The following is a 26,872-nucleotide window of genomic DNA, read 5'->3' on the forward strand; positions in this document are numbered from 1 at the left end:
ACCATCACAAGAGACTAACCATCACAAGAGACTAACCATCACAAGAGACTAACGATTACAAGCAAACTAACCATCACAAGAGACTTACCATTACGAGCAAACTAACCATCACAAGAGACTAACCATCACAAGAAACTAACGATTACGAGCAAACTAATTATCACAAGAAACTAACCATCAAAAGGGAGAATACAAAGCTACACCGAGTTCATGCTTTTCCTCATTCATACCCAACGATTATTTCAACTCCTGATCAGACCACGCCCAAGTATTTGACATACCTGATCGTGCCAAGTTTTTCTCGGTCTTCCTCTGCTCTTTTTTCCAACTACATTGGACTCATAAATCACATAGTTGTACCATTCTTTCCTCACTCATTCGTTCCACATCACCGGGAGGAGAAGGCTGAAGGCCGCCCTATCATTGCCGCTCTTCTCCCATCCTCGGTCACTGGCAGCAATGGCCTCCGCAGCGCCACCCGTGTCCCCGGAGCCCGCAGCGCAGGACTGCGCCTGCAGTCAGTTGACCATCAGCTTGACACCACGTTGTTGTCTTATTCAACATCGGATGCGGATTTTATTTTATCAACTTGTATTTATTTTTTTAATTAATGTTTAACTTAGTGAAAATACGTATACTGTGTTTGAAAATGATGCGGAATGCATGGAAACACGTGTCACAGTAGATTTTAAGAAACAGTGGTATTTACTAAGTAAAACATTAATCAAAAATGGATAGATTTTACCACAAAGTGAAGTGAATAAATTAATGAATGCATATTTTTTATTTATTTATTGTAACTGCAGACAGTTGGTAGAATTCCGTTTTGAATTGTTGGGTAATATATCCAAAATTAAACACGGTTATTGGATTGAATTCTACTTTTATTTTCATATATATATATGATAATTCTGTCCGCCTCCATAGTGTAATGGTCGGCACGCTCGGCTACCATTTTGGAGGTCCCGGGTTTGATTCCCAGGGGGGGTTAAATATAATATAAGTGATTTTATAAATATGATATAAGTAATTTATTATTAGATTAAAACCAATATTTTTAGCTTTTCCACTTTTTTATTTGACCAGCGACCGGGTTTCGTCGTTACCGACATCATCAGACTGGTGAGAGGCTATACAAATTGTTATGTTATATATAAAAGAAGGCAGGAGTTTATAACCATGATTTGATATAATTTTATGAGAAATTAATTTAATTTGAGTGAATTTAAGTATTGTATGATATTTAAAATATTTTTTATAAAGGTTTTTTTGTATTGAAAGCACGATTTTATATAAAGTTATAATAGATTTGCATTTTTTGTAAATGAATTTAAATTATGTAACGAGGTATCAGGAAATGCTGGTTGACGGCTCCTTCCACTAAGCTGTGGTTGTCCGGGGGGAGTCCGAAGTTCTCTGAAATGTAATGTAGTAGTCTGATGTAGTCTGATGATGTCGGTAACGACGAAACCCGGTCGCTGGTCAAATAAAAAAGTGGAAAAGCTAAAAATATTGGTTTTAATCTAATAATAAATTAAAAATGCAATTCCATCACCAAGTGTCAGTGGATAATATAAATCTATTATGATATAAGTATTTAATATAAGTGATTTTTTCACTCTAATATTTATTCAATATTATCCTGTACCTGAAGCGAAGGGCTGATCACCTTTTCTTTGTGTGTTAAAACTATCAAGATAACACTGCGTTTATACGATGCAGTGCCCTATGCACCATTGGGGTGCGGATAAGGGTTTGAATTGAATTGAATATGATAATATGTGATGCGTTTCCTCTTATTAAGACATTATCAAACACTCGGTGTCATTATTATTTATATATATATATATATATATATATATATATATATATATATATATATATATATATATATATATATATATATATATATATATATATATATATGTGTAAATAAAAGTAACATTCAATCCAATAACCGTGTTGTATATTTTTGTTAAATAAATAAATATCAAAATTTATTTTCAAAGTTTCCTCATTTTCTAACCCATAAACGCTTTCCATGGTGCATGGGGCACTGCATCATATCGATGCAATGTTAGGGTGATATGAATTAAATATTACACGGAAAACCCCATGTAACCCGCCTAGCCACCGCACGCAGCGCCCTCCATGCCAGGAGGTCGACTAGACACACGATCATTAAAACACAGTGGAGCATTAGAATCACCCCTGTGAAAGTGTGGGTGCATAAGAGGTCTGCACATATGGCATCCGTTTGTAAGTGATCACCCTTGTGAAGATGCGTGTTCACTTATGGTACACAAGCGGCATCCCTATATGACCATTCGTGGTGCATAAAAGTCACCTTCTAATGTGCAAAGGCAAATAGCCGCAAGTTAAAAACAGTAGTTTTGAGATAAACGAGTTTATAGTTCACTTAAAATTATGCTTTTTGCCAACACGTGTATCAAGTTAATACAATTTTGCCGCTGTTTGGATAATGAATATCTTGGTAAAGGAAAGAGAGAGAGCAAAATCTGTGATTGTGTATGCTAGAGGCCAGTTATAAAAATGATTTGAGCCGTGTTACAAAAGGCTAATGTGTAAAGGCAACAGCCGTAAGTTGAGTTACGGCTAGTTGCCTTTACACATTAGCCTTTGAATGTGTGTATGCCGTCATGGTTCATGTGAAGCATCCATGACGGCATACACACATTCAAAAGCGTGTGTATACACACATACATAAACACATGTCTTTAAAAATCCGAGTATGTTCACGAGTGTAATAGAATCACTTATTGTAAAAGTGTATTTGGCACTTATATTACAGAAATCCTGAGAAGGCTACACCTGGATGTGTACTTCACCTTATAGTCTCAAATTTCTCACACCCATTGCAACTTCAACTACCGAATTCCGAGCACCAATCCCGAATCCTGTAAGTGTAATTACTAATTATATCTAGATCAGCTTTTAGGTAAAACTTCATGTACTAATACTTGTATGTTCAAGGGCTGTGGGATGATCCAACAGACTTAATAAATCAATACCTTATTTCTAAATTCAGTGGTCAAGAGGGCGGGATTTGATTGAAACTCACATTTATTCAAACTCCATTCATTTCGAGTATTTATTCAACAACCATATAATACAAATAAGTATCCAGCTGCGTTCCGCGTACTACCGGCCATAGGTCACAGAGCGTCCACCATCCTCGTTCACTTCAAACTTTGCTTCTCATTTCACCGTTATTTTGTTTTTGTTTTTAATACACATGACAAAAAATACTCAAATACAATTTAACGTTCACATGTTGCTCTCCTGACATTAATGAAGGAAGGCATTTGAGTAAATATGTCTATACATTAAAAAAATGTGAATAAAGATGTACCTCATTAAATCCATTTTCCGTGAAAATTTATAATCACACTCTGAACAAGAGAAGGGTTTCTCACCAGTGTGAAGTAAGATGTGATTGTTTAAAGCAATTTTCAGTGAACATTCATACCACATTCGGAACAAGTGAGCGGCTGTCACTAGTGTGAATGTACATATGACGCTTTAAATTCGTTTTCCGCGAAGATTTATAATCACACTCGGAACAAAAGAAGGGTTTCTCAAGAGTGTGAATTAGGACGTGGCTCTTTAAATACATTTTACAGGAAGATTTATAATCACATTCGGAACAAGAAAACGATTGATTACTATTATGAATTAACATGTGATTCTTTAAACTCTTTTTTCGTAAAAATTTACAGTCACATTCGGAACAAGAGAACGGTTTCTCAGAAGTGTGAATTGAGATGTGACGCTTTAAATCCATTTTCCGTAAACATTTATAATCACATTCGGCACACGAGAATGATTTCTCACCAGTGTGAATCAACATGTGACACTTTAATTGCGATTTCCGTGAACAAATATAATAACACTCGGAACAAGAGAATGGTTTCTGACCAGTATGAACTAAGATGTGTCTCTTTAAAGTCATTTTCCGTGAAGTTTTAAAGTAACACTCGGGACAAGAGAAGGGTTTTTCATTATTGTGAATTAGGATGTGACTCTTTAAATTCGTTTTCCGTGAAGATTTATAATCACATTCGGAACAAGAGAACGGTTTCTCAGAAGTGTGAATTAAGATGTGACACTTTAAATCCATTTTCCGTGAACATTTATAATCACATTCGGAACACCAGAATGATTTCACACCAGTGTGAATCAACATGTGATGCTTTAAACTCTTTTTGCGTGAAAATGTATAGTCACATTCGGAACAAGAGAACGGTTTCGCACCTGTGTGAATTAAGATATGATTCTTTAAATCCATTTTCCGTAAACCTTTATAATCACATTCGGAACACCAGAATGATTTCTCACCAGTGTGAATCAACATGTGACGCTTTAATTGCGCTTTCTGTGAGGATTTATAATCACACTCTGAACAAGGAAAGGGTTTCTGACAAATGTGATTATTTAATTGCCCCTTACTTGAAGATTTATAATTACATTCGGAACAAGTAAGTAGCTTCTCCCCAGTGTGAATGTTCATGTGATGTTTTAAATTAGTTTTCAGTGAAGATTTATAATCACACTCGGGACAAAAGAAGGGTTTCTCACCAGTGTGAATCAACATGTGACGAGCTAATTTTGCTTTCTGTGAAGATTTATAATCACACTCTGAACAAGGGAAGGGTTTCTCACCAGTGTGAATAAAGATGTGCCTTTCTAAATTCCCTTTTTGTGAACATTTATAATCACACTTTGAACAAGAGAAGGGTTTCTCACCAGTGTGAACCATCATGTGACTCTTTAATCGCCCCTTACTTGAAGATTTATAATCACACTCCGAACAAGAGAATGATTTCTCACCAGTGTGAATTGAGATGTGTCTTTTTAAATAGCTTTTCCGTAAACTTTTATAATCACACTCTGAACAAGAGAAGGGTTTCTCAGACGTGTGAATTAAGATGTGACTCTTCAAAGCCATTTTCCGTGAACATTTATAATCACAATTTGAACAAGAGAAGGGTTTCTCACTTGTGTGAACCAACATGTGACTCTTTAAATTCACTTTACGTGAAGATTTATAATCACACTCTGAACAAGAGAATCGTTTCTTTCCAGTGTGTACTGATATCTTGCGTAACCCTACATTCCGTTTTTTTGAGCGCGTTGATGTTATTTGTCTGAGACCGTTAGAAGAAAAGTGCTTAGAACGTGTAATTTTTATGTCACTTCTAATTAAACCTGAAAATAAAAACAAAATTATTGCACAAAACTGAAAAAAAGCAGCAAGGAAAACACAGAACTGACCATCTGATCACCTCCACATAATAAATGATCAAGTTCTCACTGCGATGCTCTATGCACCATTTATATGTGGATGGACTCCAAAAGTGAAATTGGCTATTGAAATTTATTGAAATTGACCAATTTTATGTGGTGATGACCAAAACTAAAATATCAATACTTTTAACCCTAATTTTAATACAATTAAAATAGCAAAATCAGCAGTTTGCCTAATTACCACAATATATTTCCATGGCACTGCTTTTATGCGGACCAACAGAATGATTTGAGCCCCTGACATCTTGCTCTCTTATATTTTTTCAGTGAAACATACTAGGCGGCAATACGATAAACGATAATTGGACTAGAATGAAAGCGAATATTCAAAGTCGCCTCACGTTTACTAGGAACAGATCGTTACATGACTAGTCAACTCGGAGCGTACTGCAAGCGTACTAGGAACGATTACGGCGCCATCTGCACACGGCGAACGCAAGAACTAATGGTGATAACATTTTGGGACAGCATGTTTTCTGTTTTTGTGATTTTTATTATTTTTTTAAGGGATTATGTGAAGTAATTATAGCAATACTTTGACCGCATTTCGAGGATTCAATAGGAAAGTGTCAGGAAGGTTACATAAATGCTCACACTTTAGTGGTAAGATGCATTTGGAATAAGTCACTGATAGTGAGCAAGCGAAGAACACTTCAAACTAATCGTGGACACCACTTTTATAAACGCTTTGTTTTATAAGCTTACCACAAAGTTATTGATGCTTTTATTATTCCAAATATATTGATTTAATTCTTAGTCAAAATATTACAGATAAAAGAGGTTTGAATAAAATGATGTCATGTTTTTTGTAATATTTGGTTATAGAGCATTAACTACGGTCTCCAGCAATGATATGCGCAATGCTCAGCACCTCTCTCTGAAACCACGCCATAAATGTGGAGATTATTTACTTCATAGTACAAATGTCACTCACTGGATTCAGCTTCAAGCCTCCTCGAGGATTCCGCGCATTCTTGTTTGATGTCAGGATAATCAATGTCTATCTCGGTGTAGCTCTCGATATCGCTAGATTTTAATTTGTTGTGTAGATCAGTAGCAGTCTCCGATGCTGTTGGTTCCTCCTTCATGCATTCCCCAGTATGGAGAGTATCATCATCACTTCCCGGTTCCTCTGGGTAAATAATCCTGGAGTGCGACAAGTCGACGTAACAATGTCGCAAATTATAGTAACCCTCGAGTAGTGCCCCTTCTCCAGCATTTCCCGGTTCAGCCTCGGCAGGAGCTAAAGCAGACTTCATCTGTTTTACAATCTTTGAGTCGAGTTTAAGCAGAACAGAATCGTTTATCTCGCATATACAAGACCTGAATTAAATAACAAAAGGGACACGATAAAACACAATATATATGAGCAGTGGCGTGCGTGCCACATAGGCACACACGTGGTGCCTATCCTAACTTACTAGGAATGTAATATATATATATATATATATATATATATATATATATATATATATATATATATATATATATATATATATATATATATATATATATATATATATATATATATATATATATATATATATATATATATATATATATATATATATATATATATATATATATATATATATATAAACTTAAATAATAAATGCGTTTATCAACAGTAATATATTTTTTCATATAACCATACCACAAAGTTATTAATGTTTTCAATATCTAAAATACATTGATTTAATTCTTAGTTAAAATATTACAGATCAAAGAGGTTTGAATAAAATGATGTCATGTTTTATTTGGTTTTAAAGGAGGATCGGGAACGGACACAGCTATCTTAGCTGTTAAAAATACTATAAACATATACGTGCGCCAAAATACGCCAGTATATGGTTGTTTTCTGCACCTTAGGAAAGCATATGATACAGTAGTACATAAAACTTAGAAAGAAAAAATACAAAAATCAACTTAATGCCCTACGACTAAATGTATGTTAAAAAATTGGAACGAAAATCTCATATATACAGTAAAATGGGGGACCGAAACCTCAACTCCGTTTAAAGCTCAGCGAGGACTTAAACAAGGTGGAATTACATCCCCTAACCTATCTAACCTTTACGTGGATGCATTTCATGATAGGTTAAACCAAGTAAATGCGGGATGCTCCATAGGAGGGGGGAGAGTGAATGCCATCTCATACGCCGACGATATGGTCCTGATGGCACCATCGATAGCTGGCCTACGTAAGCTAATTGCCATTTGTGAATGTTATGCCATAGAAAACGGCTTAGAGTACAACGCCAAAAAATTTGAGCTTGTGGTGTTTAAACCCAAAAATTACTCATTGAAGGTACCGCCCATATATATAAATGGACAAGAAGTTAAGCGGGTAAGTAGCTTCAAGTATTTAGGACATATCCTACAGGAGAACTGTGCGGATGATGAGGACATCAAGCGCCAGTATCGTGCTCATTGCGTGCGGTCCAATAGACTGACACGCCGCTTTGCCCACTGCTCCGCGCAGGTAAAAATAGACTATATCAAGTTTTATGTGCGCAGCAGTACGGCAGCGAGCTGCGGTGTAAGGTTACACAACGAAGCTTTTAAGTTCTTTAGAATACGAAGATATGCTATAATAACGGTTACAGAGCTTTAATTAAGTTACCCCGACACTGCAGCGCGAGTGGTATGTTTGCCACAGCACGCCTACCACATTGGGATGGCTTGTTAAGGCACCGAGTGGCAGGCTTCCGGGAGAGGGTGATGAAGAGCTCCAGCCTCATCATAAAGCGGCTTGTGGAGCACAGATGAGGGCTGGACATGTGGCGGCACTGAAGCACAGTGCTGCCGCATGTCCAGCCAGCGAGCTAATCTTCATCTACATCTCTCCAAAATTCCTTTCTTTTTTCTTTCGCCGTTCCTTTTCATTATTTTTATTTTTATTTGTTTATTATTTTAATTTCATTTTAAAATAAAAAAAATTGTAAAGCATATATGGCTGACTAAGTATTGCACCCACAACTTAGTCAAGCTGGAATAAAGATTTACTATTATTATTATTATAGAACATTAAGTACGGTCTCCAGCAATAAAATGCGCTATTCTCGGCATCTCTCTCTGAAACCACGTAATAAATGTGGAGATTTTTTACTTCATAATACAAATGTCACTCACTGGATTCAGCTTCAAGTCTCCTCGAGGATTCCGCGCATTCTTGTTTGATGTCAGGATAATCAATGTCTATCTCGGTGTAGCTCTCGATATCGCTAGATATTAATTTGTTGTGTAGATCAGTAGCAGTCTCCGGTGCTGCTGGTTCCTCCTTCAGGCATTCTCCAGTATGGAGAGTATCATCATCACTTCCTGGTTCCTCTGGGTAAATAATCTTGGAGCGCGACAAGTCGACGTAACAATGTCGTAAATTATAGTAACCCTCCAGTAGTGCCCCTTCTCCAGCAGAGGGAAGGAGAGTATCCCCTTCTGCATTTCTCGGTTCAGCCTCGGCAGGAGCTAGAGCAGATTTAATCTGTTTTACAATCTTCAAGTCGAGTTTAAGCAGAACAGAATCGTTTATCTCGCATTTAGAAGACCTGAATTAAATAACGAAATGGACACGATAAAACACAATATATATGTATATATATATACATATATATATATATATATATGTATATATATATATATATATATATATATATATATATATATATATATATATATATATATATATATATATATATATATATATATATATATATATATATATATATATATATATATATATATATATATATATATATATATATATATATATATATATATATATATATATATATATATATATATATATATATATATATATATATATATATATACATATATATGTATATATATATATATATATATATATATATATATATATATATATATATATATATATATATACATATATTTATTTTTTTAATAATAAAATGCGTTTATCAACAGTAAAATGTTTTTTCATATACCATACCACAAAGTTATTATTGTTTTTAATATACAAAATACATTGTTTTAATTCTTAGTCAAAATATTACAGTTAAAAGAGGTTTGAATAAAATGATGTCATGTTTTTTGTTTTATTTGGTTATAGAACATTAAGTACGGTCTCCAGCAATAAAATTCGTTATACTCGGCATCTCTCTCTGAAACCACGTAATAAATATGGAGATTATTTACTTCATAATACAAATGTCACTCACTGGATAAGTGACACACTTCAAGTCTCCTTGAGGATTCCGCGCATTCTTGTTTGATGTCAGGATAATCAATGTCTATCTCGGTGTAGCTCTCGATATCGCTAGAAATCAATTTGTTGTGTAGATCAGTAGCAGTCTCCGGTGCTGCTGGTTCCTCCTTCAGGCATTCCCCAGTATGGAGCGTATCATCATCACTTCCTGGTTCCTCCTTGATTATAGGATCATCTGGGTAAATAATCCTGGAGTGCGACAAGTCGACGTAACAATGTCGTAAATTATAGTAACCCTCGAGTAGTGCCCCTTCTCTAGCAGAGGGAAGGAGAGTATCCCCTTCTGTATTTCTAGGTTTAGCATCGGCAGAAGCTAAAGCAGGCTTCATCTGTTTTACAATCTTCGAGTCGAGTTTAAGCAGAACAGAATCGTTTATCCCGCATATGGAAGACCTGAATTAAATAACGAAAAGGACACGATAAAACACAATATATATGAGCAGTGGCGTGCGTGCCACATAGGCCCATACGTGGTGCCTATCATAACTTACTAGGAATATATATGCGTTTATCAACAATATATATTTTTTTCATATTACTGTTATGACGGACTAAGGGCGTTTGTGCACTACACGGAATTTCACCATCCAGCAGTCCAGTTTTGAAAAATGAGAGCGGCTACGACAGTTTAGCGCGATCGAATTTACGCGCAACGTGTTCATGCAAACTACCGAGGCATAACTCATCTTAGTTGTGCTCTAAAACTTACAACCACCATTGTCAGAAATAAATTGGAAAGACAAATCACCAATAGAGAAGAACAGGGGTTTAGAAAAAACAGATCAACAACAGACGCCATCTTTGTTGTTAGTCAAGTTGAAAAAAGCAATAGAGTTCAATAAGACAGCTTACCTCTGCTTTGTAGATCATACTAAAGCATTTGATAGAGTCAGATTATAGGACGTCATTAAAATTCTCGATGAAAAAGAAAAACCCTATAATATTGTGAAACTTATAAAATATCTAAACACCAACAGCTACAGAAGGATCAAAGCAGATGGCGAACTCAAAAGTTCAGTTTTCACTCCAGTCGAAATCAGACAAGCCTCAGACTATTTCTTTTCAATTTGATTATGGATAAATTGATAGAAGAGGTTGCCAATATGAACCTGGGCTACCGACCCAGTATACCTGGGCCCAGTATACCTGGGCTACCGACTGGGCGGGAAAAGAATCAGCAATATCTGCTACGCTGATGATGCTATCATTATAGCAGAATCCGAAAACGACCTCCAAAGAATGCTTCTCAAGCTCCACTTGACATCGGAAAAGTTCAACATAATGATATCCATTTACAAGACTAAAAGCATGACCATATCAAAGAGTCCAGTTAGATGTAAATTAGTTAAACAACAGAACCGTTGAACAGGTGATGAAATTCAAGTATCTTGGAGTTGACATCAGTAGCTACGGTGATCTCAGAAACAAATAAACAAGGCTGCAGTTATATCAGGATACCTCAGAAACTCGGTGTGGAGAAACAAACACATGAGAATAGAAAGTAAAATGAAAATATACAAAACATGTGTTCGACCAATAGCCACTTATGGGATTTAGGCAAGGCAGATACTTCCAGAACAAAATCTCGACTTCGAACATCCGAGATGAAGACTCTCCGATCCATAACCGGAAACCCATTGCGAGACCGAGTAAGAAATACCGACATCCGAAGCATGTGTAAGACGGAGGATATCGTGAGAACAGAATGTCAGAAGACAGACTTCCACGTATCGCACTCCAAGGCAACCCTGAAGGACGCAGACCCCCAGGCAGACCTCCGAAAAGATGGAAAGACAGCTGGGAGTCAACATCCCAAGAGCGACATGCGGAGGCACAAACAGATCCCTAGGATCTACTAAAAAAAAGAAGAAGCAGTGTTTATGCACCGATCAAGAGCACCGATCCGAAGAAAGATGGACAAAAGCACAAGCCAATTTAAGCCAATCGTCGTTTTAAAACGCTAACTGACGTGCCGGACGGTAACATTCCGTGTAATGGACAAACGCCCTAACGGTATACGTATTTTTCCGTTAAAGCCGTGTGTGAAGATCATTCAAGAAATCATTCAAGATCTTAGTCGTAAAAGTGCAAACAAATAAGAACATGGAAGTATAAAGATTTAAAAAGATAACGACCTAACAAGGTCTTGCTTAAGTGATCACTGTATTGCATTTGCCATTCTACCCATTGTTGACCGCCACATCACTGAAATTTCTAAAAGTTGTGTACATGTTTCAAGCGACCACATGCAACGCCTCACAGTTTTCACGAATTATCTCCCCGTTTAGTATATTTCTATACTCTGAAATGCGAGACTTGCGCTGTTTCAATTTTGACAGTTACCACTGTCTTCGTTGATCGTCGTTAATAAGGGGGAATCATTTAGATTTACCAAGAACATTCATTGTCACGACGTTCTACGATTTAATATATTACTATTACATATTTCTTCTCTTAAATTCATAATTATTATAATAGTTACCTCCAGCACGACTTCACCGACAGGAACACACAACGTTCTTATTCATAGACAATATCGCATTATTTTATTTCGAAGAGCGATGAAGTAGTATATACACAAATAGACAACCCGTATTTGAAGCGACAAGGATTTGATATATTCCATAAAATTGTTTTATTTTATTAATTTAAAAGATAAATATTTGTGTTTTTATTATTTACAAGAATACTTCAATTTCAAACTATTTCTGTGAGCCTAAGTGGCTCATTATTAGAAATAGGTATGAAATTGTGGTAGAGTTGTTTCGAACCCAGAGACTCTGACTCAAGAGTCCGTGACACTAACCACGGGACCACAACCCGACACAAATTCTTCTTTCAAACAATATATCTTCCTTCTCTATCCTGTTAGTCATAGTTCTTTAATCATATTATTATCACGCTATATTTACATTTTGATAAAGAGGTGGAGTTTGTTGAAAATTTTATAAGAAAATTATATGGATAGCGTCGGTATGGTGGAAATAATAGAATCGTCAGAGATTCTCTCGGAAGCCCGAATTCAAATTCCGCGATCACGCGGATGAAGACTGAAACAATCGTCTCTCCGTGGACCGACAGGCCACGGCAACATCCGAGGATCGGGAACTCGATATTACGCGGAAAAGCGCTTTGGACACCACTCAGTGTCCATACTCATGCGGGAGATGAAAGAAAAACAACTTTGCCGTTGTTGTTTGGGATTCACCATGTTACCCCTATATTAATATTAACACTGATACCTAACCTAATGAATTTAATATGCCCGGAAGAAAGAAAGAAATTAACCGAACTTACATGTAAGATAAAAATGATTAAAAGGAAGGGTAATTTAAAAAAACTGAATGTTTCATTACCTGATTTTATTTGTTAATTAAACATATTGAAAAAGGAAGACTGACCTAATTACATAAATGGAAAAGAAAGCTTACGTCTAAATGTCCTTAAAAACAGTCCGATGTCACTTATTACTCAATTCTTACACAGATTTTCTCTTGATGGGGCACTATGCCAAGAGTTGAGGGTAGTCCATGATTAGAGCCTTGGGCGGCTCCCGGGGTTGGTCCCGTTGACGAAAACCAGCTGGTAGACTAGGCGATCGTTGCGTAGATGATCCGTGATAGAAACCTCAGGCGGTTTTTGGGGTTCGGTCCCGTATGGAGTGACCAGCAGTCAACCAGCAGCTTAAAGGATGGGTGGTCCTTGCGATGCAGAAATCTGGCGTTCCTGGATGGACGACGGATGACCTAGATGTGGCGGTTCCTTCGCGGCTGAAAGGATTGGGCGGCCATGGTCGGTACCACTGGCGGCGCAATAATCTGGCGTTCCTTGATCGGGATGATGATGAAAGCGGCCAATAGTATTAGCAGCGTATCCCGTCTGTCATGACCTACAGAGCAGAGACATGGACCCTCACCAAACAGACCATTCACCAACTGCAAGTGGCGCAAGAGCGATGGAGCGCTCCGTGTTAGGCATCTCTATCCGAGACCGAATTAAGAATGTGGAGATCCGGTGGAAGACAAGAGTTGGCGGCATAACGCGTGTAGTTGCTAGGAGGAAATGAGAGTGGGCGGGCCACGTGTCTAGACGAGGAGATGGCAGGTGGGGAAGAAAAGTTATGGAGTGGCCACCGAGAACTGGACGTAGAAACATAGGCCGTCAACCAGCGGGACGAATAGACGACATTGCTAAAATTGCCGGAAAGGAGTGGTCGAGGAAGGCCCAAAACGCAATGAGTGGCTGGCGTTGAAGGAGACCTTCACCCAGCAATGGGTGGATGCAGCCACAGATCAGCATTTAGGTTAAACATTATGTACATTACTTGTAATATTGAAGAGCTGTAGGATAAGCCAACAGATGTAATAAATCAATACTTTATTTCTAAATTCAGTGGTCAAGAGGGCGGGATTTGATTGAAACTCACATTTATTCAAACTCCATTATTTTAAGTATTTATTAAACTACCATACAATACAAATAACGGGCGTGTGCCAGGAGTATCCAGCTGCGTTCCGCGTACTACCGGCTATAGGCCACAGAGCGTTCACCATCCTCGTTCACTTCAAACTTTGCTTCTCATTTCACCGTTATTCTGTTTTTGTTTTTAATACATATGAAAAAAAAACTCAAATACAATTTAACGTTCACATGTTGCTCTCCGGACATTACCGAAGGAAGGCATTTGAGTAAATATGTCTATACATTTAAAAAATGTGAATAAAGATGTGCCTCATTAAATCCTTTTTACGTAAAAATTTAAAATCACACTCTGAACAAAAGAAGAGTTTCGCACCAGCGTAAAGTAAGATGTGATTGTTTAAAGCAATTTTCAGTGAACATTCATACCACATTCGGAACAAACGAGCGGCTCTCACTAGTGTGAACGTACATGTGACGCTTTAAATTCGTTTTCCGTGAAGATTTATAGTCACACTCGGAACAAAAGAAGGGTTTCTCAACAGTGTGAATTAAGACGTGGCTCTTCAAATACATTTTACAAGAAGATTTATAATCACATTCGGAACAAGAAAACGGTTTATTACTATTGTGAACCAACATGTGACGCTTCAAACTCTTTTTCCGTGAAAATTTACAGTCACATTCGGAACAAGAGAACGGTTTCTCAGAAGTGTGAATTGAAACGTGACTCTTCAAATCCATTTTCCGTAAACATTTATAATCACATTCGGAACACAAGAATGATTTCTCACCAGTGTGAATCAACATGTGACGCTTTAATTCCGCTTTATGTGAACAAATATAATAACACTTTGAACAAGAGAATGGTTTCTGACCAGTATGAATTAAGATGTGTCTCTTTAAAGCCATTTTCCGTGGAGTTTTATAGTTACACTCGGAACAAGAGAAGAGTTTTTCATTATTGTGAATTAGGATGTGACTCTTTAAATCCATTTTCCGTGAACATTTATAATCACATTCGGAACAACAGAAGGGTTTCTCAGAAGTGTGAATTGAGATGTGACTCTTTAAATCCATTTTCCGTGAACATTTATAATCACATTCGGAACAAGAGAACGGTTTATCACTAATGTGAATCAACATGTGACGTTTTAAACCCATTTTCCGTGAAAATGTATAGTCACATTCGGAACAAGAGAACGGTTTCGCACCTGTGTGAATTAAGATATGACTCTTCAAATCCATTTTCCGTGAACATTTATAATCACATTCGGAACACCGGAATGATTTTTCACCAGTGTGAATCAACATGTGACGCTCTAATTTCTCTTTCTGTAAAGATTTATAATCACACTCTGAACAAGAGAAGGGTTTCTCACCAGTGTGAATTAAGAAGTGCCTTTTTAAATGCGTTTTTCGTGCAAATTTACGGTCACATTCGGAACAGGAGAACGGTTTTTCACCTATGTGGATTAAAATGTGACTTTTTAAATCATTTTTCCGTAAACATTTATAATCACACTCTGAACAAGAGAATGATTTCTCACCAGTGTGAACCAACATGTGACATTTTAAATTATTTTTCCGTGAAGATTTATAATCACACTCGGAACAAAAGAAGGGTTTATCACCAGTGTGAATCAAGATGTGACACTGTAAATGCATTTTACGTGAAGATTTATAGTCGCAGTGAGAGCAAGAGAAGGGTTTCTGACCTGTGTGATTGTACATGTGATTCTTTAATTGCCCCTTACTTGAAGATTTATAATCACACTCCGAACAAGAGAATGATTTCTCACCAGTGTGAATTGAGATGTGACTTTTTAAATCATTTTTCCGTAAACCTTTAAAATCACACTTTGAACAATAGAAGGGTTTCTCAGACGTGTGAATTAAGATGTGACTCTTCAAATCCATTTTTCGTGAACATTTATAATCACACTTTGAACAAGAGAAGGGTTTCTCACCAGTGTGAACCAACATGTGACGCTTTAAATTCCCTTTATATGGACATTTATAATCACACTCTGAACAAGAGAATCGTTTCTTTCCTGTGTGTACTGATATCTTGCGTAACCCTACATTCCGTTTTATTGAGCACGTTGATGTAATTTTTTTGAGACTGTTAGATGAAAAGTGCTTAGAACGTGTAATTTTTATGTCACTTTTAATTAAACCTGAAAATAAAAACAATATTATTGCACAAAACTGAAAAAAGGCAGCAAGGAAAACACAGAACTGATCATCTGATCACCTCCACATAATAAATGATCAAGTTCTCACTGCGATGCTCTATGCACCATTTATATGTGGATGGACTCCAAAAGTGAAATTGGCTATTGAAATTTATTGAAATTGACCAATTTTATGTGGTGATGACCAAAACTAAAATATCAATACTTTTAACCCTAATTTTAATACAATTAAAATAGCAAAATCAGCAGTTTGCCTAATTACCACAATATATTTCCATGGCACTGCTTTTATGCGGACCAACAGAATGATTTAAGCCCCTGACATCTTGGACTCTTTTATTTATTTTTTCAGTGAAACATACTAGGCGGCAATACGATAAACGATAATTGGACTAGAATGAAAGCGAATATTCAAAGTCGCCTCACGTTTACAAGGAACAGTTCGTTACATGACTAGTCAACTCGGAGCGTACTGCAAGCGTAGTGGGAACGATTACGGGGCCAACTGCACACGGCGAACGCAATAACTAATGGTGATAACATTTTGGGACAGCATGTTTTCCGTTTTTGTGATTTTTATTATTTTTTTAAGGGATTATGTGAAGTAATTATAGCAATACTTTGACCGCATTTCGAGGATTCAATAGGAAAGTGTCAGGAAGGTTACATAAATGCTCACACTTTAGTGGTAAGATGCATTTGGAATAAGTCACTGATAGTGAGCAAGCGAAGAACAATTTAAACTAATCGTGGATACCACTTTTATAAACGCTTTATTAAATACACCTTATTACAAAGTTATTAATGCTTTTAATATACAAAATACATGATTTAATTCTAAAATATTACAGATAAAAGAGGTTTGAATAAAATGATGTCATGTTTTTTGTTTTATTTGGTTATAGAACATTAAGTACGGTCTCCAGCAATGAAATGCGTGTATATATAAATGTGGAGATTATTTACTTCACAAAACAAATGTCACTCACTGGATTCAGCTTCAAGTCTCCTCGAGGATTCCGCGCATTCTTGTTTGATGTCAGGATAATCAATGTCTATCTCGGTGTAGCTCTCGATATCGCTAGATATTAATTTGTTGTGTAGATCAGTAGCAGTCCCCGGTGCTGCTGGTTCCTCGTTCAGGCATTCCCCAGTATGGAGAGTATCATCATCACTTCCTGGTTCGCCCTTGATTATAGGATCATCTGGGTAAATAATCCTGGAGTGCGACAAGTCGACGTAACAATATCGTAAATTATAGTAACCCTCGAGTAGTGCCCCTTCTCCAGCAGATAGAAAGAGAGTATCCCCTTCTGCATTTACCGGTTCAGCCTCGGCAGGAGCTAAAGCAGGCTTCATCTGTTTTACAATCTCCGAGTCGAGTTTAAGCAGAACAGAATAGTTTATCTCGCATATGCGAGAAGACCTGAATTAAATGATGAAAAAAACATGATAGATTACAATACATACGAGCAGTGCCACACAAGCACACATGTAGTGCCAATCCTAACTTACTTGGAATGTAAATATATATTTTAAAATAATAAAATGCGTTTAACAATTTTTTTCTTGATTTAACTATTATGACGGACTAACGGTATACGTTTTTTTTCATTAAAGCCGTGTGTGAAGATTATTCAAGGAATTCCTTCAATTATCGTTGATAATTTTCATCAAAGTCGAAAAAGTATATTCAAAGAAGAACATGGAAGTTTGAGGATTTAAATGGATAACGACCTAACAAGGTCTTGCTTAAGTGATTACTGTATTGCATTCGCCATTCAACCCATGGTTGAACGCCACTGAAATTTTTAAAAGTTGTATACATGTTTCAAGCGACCACACACAACGCCTCACAGTTTTCACGAATCATCTCCCCGTTTACTATAACTCTATACTCTGAAATGCGAGACTTGCGCTGTTTCAATTTTGACAGCTACAACTGTCTTCATTGATCGTCGTTAATAAGGGGGAATCATTTAGATTTACCAAGAGCACTCATTGTCACGACATAATTCTAGTTTCCTACGATTTAATATATTACTATTACATTCTCTTCTCATTAAATTCATAATTATTATAATTACCCCCAGCACGACACCACAGACGGGAACACACAACGTTCTTATTGATAGACAATATCGCGTTATTTTATTTCGAAGAGCAATGAAGTAATATATAGACAGATAGACAACCTGTATTTGAAGCGATAAGGATTCTTTAGAAGGTACCTAATTAGAAGATTATATTTCAGAAATGTGTCCACAACAAAAAAGGTTCCTGCGAGATTTAATTCCGAAGAGGGATAAGATGTGAAAGATAAATTGAATTACATTTCAGGCTTCTCTTGCTAGGTAAATATAATTTTAAAGAATTCTTTTTCTTCTATCCATGTTCGCTCCCTAGGTGGAGCATATGGCCAACACAAGTCGTCTCCAAGTCACTCTGTCACGCGCCATCTCCTTGGCTTCCTCCCAGGTCAGTCCGGCGTCTCGAAGTTCCGCTGAGTATAGTCGGTGAATGGTCGTCAGCGGCCTTCCGGGGCGCCGGAATCCTCGGGGTTGGAAGAAGAGACACGAGGGATTGATGCCCTCAGGTGGCATTCTAAGGACATGTCCCAACCATGTCCACCTTCTTCTCTTCAGGACTTCCAGTATGAGGGGCTGTTGAGTTCTTCTCCTCACTTCGTCATTCCTGACGAAGTCATATCACTTTATACCCAGTATTCGCCTCAGGCATCTATTTTCAAAACTTGCTAGTTTCTTGCTTTGAGTTTTGGTGAGGTGCCACGACTCACATCCGTACAGCAACACTGTTAGGATGCAGGCGTTAAAGAGACGACACTTGGTTTTTGTCGAGTAAAGCAGTGAGTCCCAGACATTGCGCATTTTATTGAATATAGCTCCTGCCGTTCCGAGCCGTACATTCAGTTCCTTCTGGACACTACCATCCTCCACCATGAGTGTTCCAAGGTATCTGAAGGTGTCGACTCTACCCTAAGAATTCTACCCTACGGTAATCCCTTCGCACACTAGTGGTGTATTTGAATCACCCTCGTGAAGGTGTGTGTCTATATGGCATCTGTATGCACAAAAGCAGTGGATGTCCATGGTGAAGGGGTGTGTCCCGTTTTGGTACACATCAGGCATCCGTATGACCGCTAGTGGTGCATTAGGTTCACCCTTGTGGAGGTGTGTATGGTGTTTTGTAACACATAATGCATCAGTTTTACCACTAGCGGTGGATCAAAATCACACTCATGTAGTTAAATGTGCATAAGAGATGTCTATATGGCATCCGATTGTACAGTAGAATCACCGTGTGAATGTATGTGTGTGCCGTTATGGTACACATACGGCATCCGTGAGTATAATTTATAAATCACGACTTCAGGGCCGCGGTCTGAAGGGCAGCCATCTCGCCCGCCGGGCGCCCAGAGGTCCTTTTTTCTGCCGCTACACGGGGTGTGCGATTTGTCCGTAACCTTAATAATATTTCGCGTGCCACATGCCATGGAAATAAAAATGCATCAAATGTTTGTGTAACTTGTAAACAAAGCATTAATACATCGAAAAAAATGATTTGGTACTTATTAATGGCAAAATAAAATAAATAAATAAATAAATGACTCAACAAAATAAATTAACCTTTATTTTTATTGAGATTTTTGTTATTAGATAGATGCCATTTTTCTATATCGGTTTCGTAGCTGGTAGCTTTAAATATAATACAAGCAGTTGTACTTTTGTCTGTAAGTCTAAACTTTTTAAACATTTTTTTCTAAAATCACTTTGATTTTTTTCTCTTCATCCGCGTGTCACAGGTTCGCCATCTCTACGTTATAACATGTATTTGTGATAAACTTCAACCTTTTCCCACTCAAATTACTAAATATATTGTCCTTTACAAAGACAAGAGGTACAATCTAACAGTCAAAACAAAATATTGCATTTTCTACTCGTGGCCCCCCATCCGGGCCCAAATGGTGCATAGGACACCACGTCGAAACGGGGAAAGGGTAATTAAGTGTCTACTCGTGCCCTCTCCTCCTCCGGACCCAAGTGGTGCATAGGACACAACGTCGAAACGGCTAAAGGGTTATTTGGTTTGATGATTTATATAGATCATATGTTCATGTATTAATTATGTACTCATATAGATCACCAAACCTCCAAAGGAATGGTAATTAGTCCTGGGCTTCAGATTCATGATGCAGATGGCGCAAGTGCAAGGGATAGCAGCCGCGGCAACACTACTCGGGGTTGCATACCCATATTCGCTCACTGCCAATATGTGAGATGAGTTTGTATTGCTAGAATGGTGAAATGGAATATTGTTATATGAAATATACTTTTATTCACAACATTTTGAGTGTGCCCAAATACTTGTTCACAAATCTGGATTTCTCCACTAAGGAGTTATTTTTACTTTTTTGACGGCTCAGCATACTGCATGTAGGTGCAGAAGAATATTGAAGTCTGGATTTTTACAGGGCTTATGACCTTTCATAGGCTGGTTAATGTTAGATAATATATTTCAGAGCAAAACAAATAAATTCATTCAGAAATATATTCATGTATGTATCTTTATGATTTCACCTCTCCGATAATAAAAGTTCAACAGAGTTCAGTAATGTATAATATGATGATAACGAAGTTATCAACTAAAATCACTTTATAGGAGGATATTGGTGTGACTAAATTACAATGTTTAAGGTAAGATACTTTTGTTTATGGGAAATGCATAGATGTGGAAGAGGCGCTGAATGCAAGCCCTGATAGTCGTGTGGCATTCCATCCTCTCTGCTTTCCCATGCGAGTAATCGGGGTTGGCTAGTAAGTTAGTTGGATTTGGTTTGATGGTCTTTATCAACTTTTTCTTCTTCGTGTACCTTGCAAGGCCCAAGCGTTGGCAAACGTATGGCAAAGGATTCGCGGTCCTGCGCCGTTCGGAACAACTCCTCCACTCATCTCATCCCGGTCCAGTCGCGAATGTTACGAAGCCACGATGTTCGCTTTCTTCCAGCTCCTCACAGTCCTTCTATCTCAACACAAAATATAAAAGGCACTATATGATACTTTTCTTCTCCAGATGGTAAAACTGTCACTTTGCGTTGGTCTATTGCTCCTGCTTGCAATATGTTCTGAAGGAGGACCAAATTCTCCTGACCGTGCTGTCGATACTCCAGCGGACGGATCGTGTCCTGAGGGGACTCACAGACAAGGTGACCAGTGCGTCCATACAGTTAAGTGTCCTCCGGGCAGCATGTATATTAATGGTGTTTGTGAGATGACTGACGTATCGTGTCCCGAGGGAACTCACAGACAAGGTGACCAGTGCGTCCATACAGTTAAGTGTCCTCCGGGCAGCATGTATATTAATGGTGTTTGTGAGATGACTGACGTATCGTGTCCCGAGGGAACTCACAGACAAGGTGACCAGTGCGTCCATACAGTTAAGTGTCCTCCGGGCAGCATGTATATTAATGGTGTTTGTGAGATGACTGACGTATCGTGTCCCGAGGGAACTCACAGACAAGGTGACCAGTGCGTCCATACAGTTAAGTGTCCTCCGGGCAGCATGTATATTAATGGTGTTTGTGAGATGACTGACGTATCGTGTCCCGAGGGAACTCACAGACAAGGTGACCAGTGCGTCCATACAGTTAAGTGTCCTCCGGGCAGCATGTATATTAATGGTGTTTGTGAGATGACTGACGTATCGTGTCCCGAGGGAACTCACAGACAAGGTGACCAGTGCGTCCATACAGTTAAGTGTCCTCCGGGCAGCATGTATATTAATGGTGTTTGTGAGATGACTGACGTATCGTGTCCCGAGGGAACTCACAGACAAGGTGACCAGTGCGTCCATACAGTTAAGTGTCCTCCGGGCAGCAAGTATATAAATGGCATTTGTGAGATGACTGACGTATTGTGTCCTGAGGGGACTCACAGAAAAGGTGACCAGTGCGTCCATACAGTATTGTGTCCATCGGGCAGCAAGTACCTCAATGGTGTTTGTGAGATGTCTGACGTATCGTGTCCCGAGGGAACTCACAGACAAGATGACCAATGCGTCCATACAGTTAAGTGTCCTTCGGGCAGCAAGTATATTAATGGCATTTGTGAGATGACTGACGTATTGTGTCCTGAGGGGACTCACAAACAAGGTGACCAGTGCGTCCATACAGTATTGTGTCCTCCGGGCAGCAAGTACCTCAATGGTGTTTGTGAGATGACTGACGTATTGTGTCCTGAGGGGACTCACAAACAAGATGACCAGTGCGTTTACGATCCGGAGTGTCCTCCTGGCAGTCAGTACACTAACGGCCTGTGCGAGATAACTGAGGTACTGTGTCCAGAAGGAACTCTCAGAGAAGATGACCGGTGCGTTTTTACTGCGGCGTGTCCCCCCGGTACAGAGTATGTCCGTGGTGTCTGTGAGATCACTGAGGTGTTATGCCCTTCTGGAACCACATACACAAACGGGGTTTGTGAGACAGTCCAGAGATTGAACCATCATGAACTATGATCTATATGTGGTATTGTAAGGTTTTGGTTCACTTGATTCGTAACAATAATAGAATAGTGAGGAACACATTGATAACAACATGTGTACTCCGTTAGGTCTGCATTTAATTTTTATGTGAATACTATAAGCGAATGCCTATAGGAAGGAAAATAACCACGTGAGGAGGTGAGTGGATGATGAGCATTTGTGAAGCATATTTACATTTATTCATCGCTGCAGTTTCCATAATATAAATATTCAATCAAATTAAACTTTATTTCATTTTCAACCTCTATCCGTGCTCAAATTGGGTATAGAGATCCGCATTGGATGGATGATGAGTCAGGTTGAATATTTGTTTACTCGTGGAAAAGGAAATGCGGAAGAAAAGTAGGACAAACACAATACCACCAAAGGCTGGGGCACTCAAGGCACCCTACACTTCGGGGGGGTAGTTTATTTACCGACCAATATGCTTTAATTATTTATTTCATTAATAATTTTATGAAACATGCATTCATTTATCATGATTGTGGTTTCAACAAGATGACGCAACATGCCACGCGGTGGTTATCTACCATGGTACATGTTTTAGATATTCATGTATAACGCTTTAAATTATTATAATTCATCAGTTTTATACAGACACATCGCTGAGCGATTTTTTTCAATAAACAGTGTAAGATATCTTTAAAAATATATTTCTAATATGCTAAATTAAATCCAGACTCAACGCAATCCATATGTAAAAGAATAAAAGGAACAGTACCAATAAAAAAGTAATGTAAACAAATGTGAACTCGTAAATATGAAAACGCACTTCTATTTACCGCATAAAATGAAACAATTAAAAAAATATACCTACTGACCCCTATAATTTTATTTCTCTTTTAAGAAAGTAGGTACTTACCTCTCAATATTTCAGATGTCTGGTGTTGCCTAACTACTTATTAAATGGGCGCTGCCGTGACGTCTCGGTGTGGTTCCTGTTCCTATATAAAAATATGATATCCACCGAAAAACGCGGAACGTTAGTCCCATGATATGCACATAGATTAATTAATAGGTAGACTTTTATTACGAACCCTGTTTAGGTATGTATGCAATTTAGATCAATATTTTCTGTTGTATAATATATTCTCCGGCCTGTCAAGTCTAACTGTAATGTTAACTAAACCGATGATTTCATCGTATCTGTTATATACTCGTAGTACATAGATAGCCCGTGTTTTCGCGTTCATATTACCTAAACATTAAATCGTTTAGGTAAGGTTAGAATTCGGAACGGAGGTAGCTGTCAAACTACTAAATAATATATAGTATGTGCCTCGTAATTTTTTAAAATATAAATTGCGTAGAATAAATGGCGATGGATACATGCCCCGATAATGGTGATATGATGTGATATACATGAATATTTGCAGCTCGCTGCAGGCTGACTAGTCATAGTGAATAGCGAACCCGAGTGCTAACTACGGTACGGCCAAGATGTATCCATATGGAGCTGCAGTGAAGAAGATGATTTACCCAAAAGTGGGACATGGCGGTAGTGATTCGGAGTCCAGTAGCGACTCCGGTAGCGAGTCCAGTAGTGGGTCCAGTAGTGGCTCCAGTAGTGGCTCCAGTAGTGGCTCCAGTAGTGAGTCCAGTAGTAGTCCGGAATCACTCTCCGGGGATAGTGCGGTGGCCGGCGATAACTCCACTCAGATCAATGATTGCTATCCGAACGTTAAACAAGAAAATGAGGAATATTCCATCAGCTCTGAAGATGACTCTAGTAAGTAATATCAACCTGCATATGCCTCTATAATAAATCGCTCTCTTTGACTACACTCCCGTGGCGTTAAATGTACAGCTTCCTTTCTCTTTCTCTCTACGTTATATCTTTCTCCTCTTTCATGTTACAAATTGTACCAAGCAAACGTGATGCGTCCTTGATATTTCACTTCACTCTCAATTCTCATTAATCGATCTCCGCCTAAGAAGTTTCACTTGAAAAATATACTGCTTCGTCGATGATTTTGTACCGTTTCTCATTGTTCTATAAAATTACGGTGTGTTTTATACTTCACAACGACTACTTAGATAAGAATACTTTTTAGAATCCCCAAATTTATCTCGTTTCCAAATTTATTAATACCTACCGATATACATACTTCATTTCGATGTCATTCTTTTTTTACAGATGTGATGAAAAGAAGCGAACCGATCATCACAAAGATCGTACCCCACGAAAAAGTAATGAAAACGAAGAACAAGTTGTTGAAGGGCGTTAAATTACTATCTCGCAGATTGGTGGCTAATAAATTCCCCTGTTCTAAGTGTAAATATGCATATCCACGAAAAGCGGAGTTAAAGAAACACATATTGTCAAGTCATACCGAACAGAAAGTGCTCTCATGTCGAAAGTGTACATTCACGTGCTCGCTAAAAGATGATTTAAAAAAACACAAGTTAACTCATGTCGGAGATAAACCGTTCGCGTGTTCCGAATGTGATTATATATGTTCGAGGAAAGGGCATTTGGAGACGCACATGGTTACCCATACTAACGAAAGACCGTTTTTATGTTCAGTATGTAATTTCGCATTTTTGCGAAAATACCATTTGAAGAGACATATGTTAAGCCATACCGAAGGAAAACCATTATCTTGCGCTGATTGTGAATTTACCTGTTCATCTAAATACGATTTAAAGAAACATTTAGTAACACACGACGGAGGGAAACCGTTCTCATGTTCGGAGTGCAAATTCACATGTGTACAAAAAGCGCAGTTGAAAAGGCACATGTTTTCTCACGCCGGATGGAAACCGCTTTCCTGTGCATCGTGTAAATTCACGTGTACGTGGAAATGTGATTTGAGAAGACATATGCTAACCCATTCTGGCCAAAAACCTTTTTCATGTGCGGAATGTCGTTTTTCGTGTTCACAGAAAGCGCATTTAAAGAGACACATGTTAATTCATACTGGCGAGAAGCCGTTCTCATGTCCAAGGTGTAAATACGCATGTGCGCAAAATAAGACTTTAAAAAGACATATGTTGACTCATAATCCCCGTTAGCCATTTTCGTCTTTAGGATAAGCACTCAATTTTATAAAAAAATAGTATTAGGATAATCTTGTAACTATAAATTTATTTATTTTTTATCATACACATATTTACAATATGTCTTCACTGAGTTTTCCCGCGCCGAGGGTACATTTTACAATATTTGTTTATTGGGTTGTTTCATCATTATTATTATTAAATGTATCTAAGATTCGGAAGAGACAGATACTGCTACGGGTGCTATTTCTTGGTATTAATGTACACACGTAGTACTTTATATTAGGTCGCCGATTCGACGATCACACAAACTTTGGAATGAAATTAACTATCTTGAATAATTGTAATAATATGTGTGAATAATTTTAGTTAAAATAAGATAAGGAGCAAAAAGATGGACATGATTAGATATTCCAACTAATGTGTAAGAGCTCTTTATAATAACCATAATCATCGACAGCTGCCAAAGTACAGGTCAAAGAACTTGTAAAAATGAGTAATCTTAACTTATTATATTAAATTAGTCTTATCACCTAGTCATAGTAATAAATACCGGTAAAATATCTACCATTTTATTCAATTAGTAGTAGACTACTAACTTTTCATGTATACTTTGATGTGATCTTATTAATAAATGGAATAACATTTGAGTGTATTTATCTTTGCAAACAAATACTGTTGGCCTGCTACGTTACATAACGATTCTTGTAAACATCTTGCACGGATTACTTCTGAGTAATCCGAGCAAGATTTTTACAGGACGTCAATCTGAGCTGAACTCGAGGACAGTTTACACCCGCGCTGCGCAAGGTCGTCAGAGCCTCCTCAAAGGCTTCGTACACATTAGCAGTGTCCAAGTTACACGAGCAACTCCGTATACGGGTCGTGTAACTTGAATGGAATGTGTGGGAGATTCTTTCCCGAATATTGAACATACTGGGAGACGCCTGAAATAAATGGAGGTAAATGTTACAGCGTATTAAGTGGTCGCATAAAACGATACATGTGAGCTCGCTCATGCGCAGACTAGAAATTCCCCTTTACTTCTAAATAAACTTCAACTATGTTATGCATTCCAAACAAGAACTTTAAACCGTATTGCCAGCACTAAGATATTAAGTAG

At 37.8% G+C, this 26,872-nt stretch overlaps 4 protein-coding genes across 6 annotated transcripts; 2 read left to right on the plus strand and 2 right to left on the minus strand.

The window, feature by feature from the left end:
* Positions 1-3,083: 3,083 nt before the first annotated feature.
* Positions 3,084-12,117, minus strand: LOC148311029 (uncharacterized). The gene is made up of 5 exons (XM_088257360.1): positions 12,057-12,117; positions 9,528-9,967; positions 8,461-8,796; positions 6,263-6,651; positions 3,084-5,229 (listed from the first exon to the last, which is right to left on the minus strand). The coding sequence occupies exons 2-4, from the start codon at positions 9,901-9,903 to the stop codon at positions 6,632-6,634; spliced, it is 732 nt and encodes a 243-aa protein (XP_088113486.1). The 5' UTR covers positions 9,904-9,967; positions 12,057-12,117; the 3' UTR covers positions 3,084-5,229; positions 6,263-6,631.
* An 802-nt stretch (positions 12,118-12,919) lies between these two features.
* On the minus strand, positions 12,920-18,328 carry LOC148311030 (uncharacterized). Of its 2 annotated transcripts, XM_088257352.1 has the most exons (4): positions 18,279-18,315; positions 17,457-17,617; positions 17,181-17,379; positions 13,007-16,173 (listed from the first exon to the last, which is right to left on the minus strand). In XM_088257352.1, the coding sequence occupies exons 2-4, from the start codon at positions 17,508-17,510 to the stop codon at positions 14,417-14,419; spliced, it is 2,010 nt and encodes a 669-aa protein (XP_088113478.1). In that variant the 5' UTR covers positions 17,511-17,617; positions 18,279-18,315; the 3' UTR covers positions 13,007-14,416. The 2 variants fall into 2 exon arrangements, with proteins under 2 accessions (XP_088113477.1, XP_088113478.1); XM_088257351.1 differs by having other exon boundaries at positions 12,920-16,173; positions 17,181-17,617; positions 18,279-18,328.
* A 2,473-nt stretch (positions 18,329-20,801) lies between these two features.
* Positions 20,802-22,968, plus strand: LOC148311031 (uncharacterized). 2 transcript variants are annotated; one of them, XM_088257366.1, is made up of 2 exons: positions 20,802-20,906; positions 21,283-22,968. In XM_088257366.1, exons 1-2 carry the CDS (start codon positions 20,898-20,900, stop codon positions 22,720-22,722), a joined length of 1,449 nt encoding a protein of 482 aa, XP_088113492.1. In that variant the 5' UTR covers positions 20,802-20,897; the 3' UTR covers positions 22,723-22,968. The 2 variants fall into 2 exon arrangements, with proteins under 2 accessions (XP_088113492.1, XP_088113493.1); XM_088257367.1 differs by lacking the exon at positions 20,802-20,906 and adding an exon at positions 20,970-21,026.
* A 678-nt stretch (positions 22,969-23,646) lies between these two features.
* LOC148311032 (uncharacterized) lies at positions 23,647-26,399 on the plus strand. The gene is made up of 3 exons (XM_088257368.1): positions 23,647-23,795; positions 24,126-24,478; positions 24,887-26,399. Exons 2-3 carry the CDS (start codon positions 24,190-24,192, stop codon positions 25,762-25,764), a joined length of 1,167 nt encoding a protein of 388 aa, XP_088113494.1. The 5' UTR covers positions 23,647-23,795; positions 24,126-24,189; the 3' UTR covers positions 25,765-26,399.
* The last annotated feature ends 473 nt before the right edge of the window (positions 26,400-26,872 follow it).

The sequence above is a fragment of the Brachycentrus maculatus genome, unplaced genomic scaffold (genome assembly GCF_059751285.1).
Source record: "Brachycentrus maculatus isolate JH-2025_06_01 unplaced genomic scaffold, ASM5975128v1 h1tg000080l, whole genome shotgun sequence".
Taxonomy (NCBI): domain Eukaryota; kingdom Metazoa; phylum Arthropoda; class Insecta; order Trichoptera; family Brachycentridae; genus Brachycentrus; species Brachycentrus maculatus.

Bases quoted from the DNA above. Each gene is read 5' to 3' on its own strand.
- LOC148311029 (XM_088257360.1), bottom strand. From the start codon at position 9,903: ATGAAGCCTGCTTTAGCTTCTGCCGATGCTAAACCTAGAAATACAGAA. The intron at 8,797-9,527 runs GTGAGTGACATT...AATCTGCTCTAG, and splicing joins TGAAGTGTGTCACTTATCCA to CTCCTGCCGAGGCTGAACCG. The intron at 6,652-8,460 runs GTGAGTGACATT...TATTTAATTCAG, and splicing joins GAGACTTGAAGCTGAATCCA to GTCTTGTATATGCGAGATAA.
- LOC148311030 (XM_088257351.1), bottom strand. From the start codon at position 17,550: ATGAAGCCTGCTTTAGCTCCTGCCGAGGCTGAACCGGTAAATGCAGAA. The intron at 16,174-17,180 runs GTGAGTGACATT...TTTTATTTTCAG, and splicing joins GAGACTTGAAGCTGAATCCA to GTTTAATTAAAAGTGACATA.
- LOC148311032 (XM_088257368.1), top strand. From the start codon at position 24,190: ATGTATCCATATGGAGCTGCAGTGAAGAAGATGATTTACCCAAAAGTG. The intron at 24,479-24,886 runs GTAAGTAATATC...CTTTTTTTACAG, and splicing joins CAGCTCTGAAGATGACTCTA to ATGTGATGAAAAGAAGCGAA.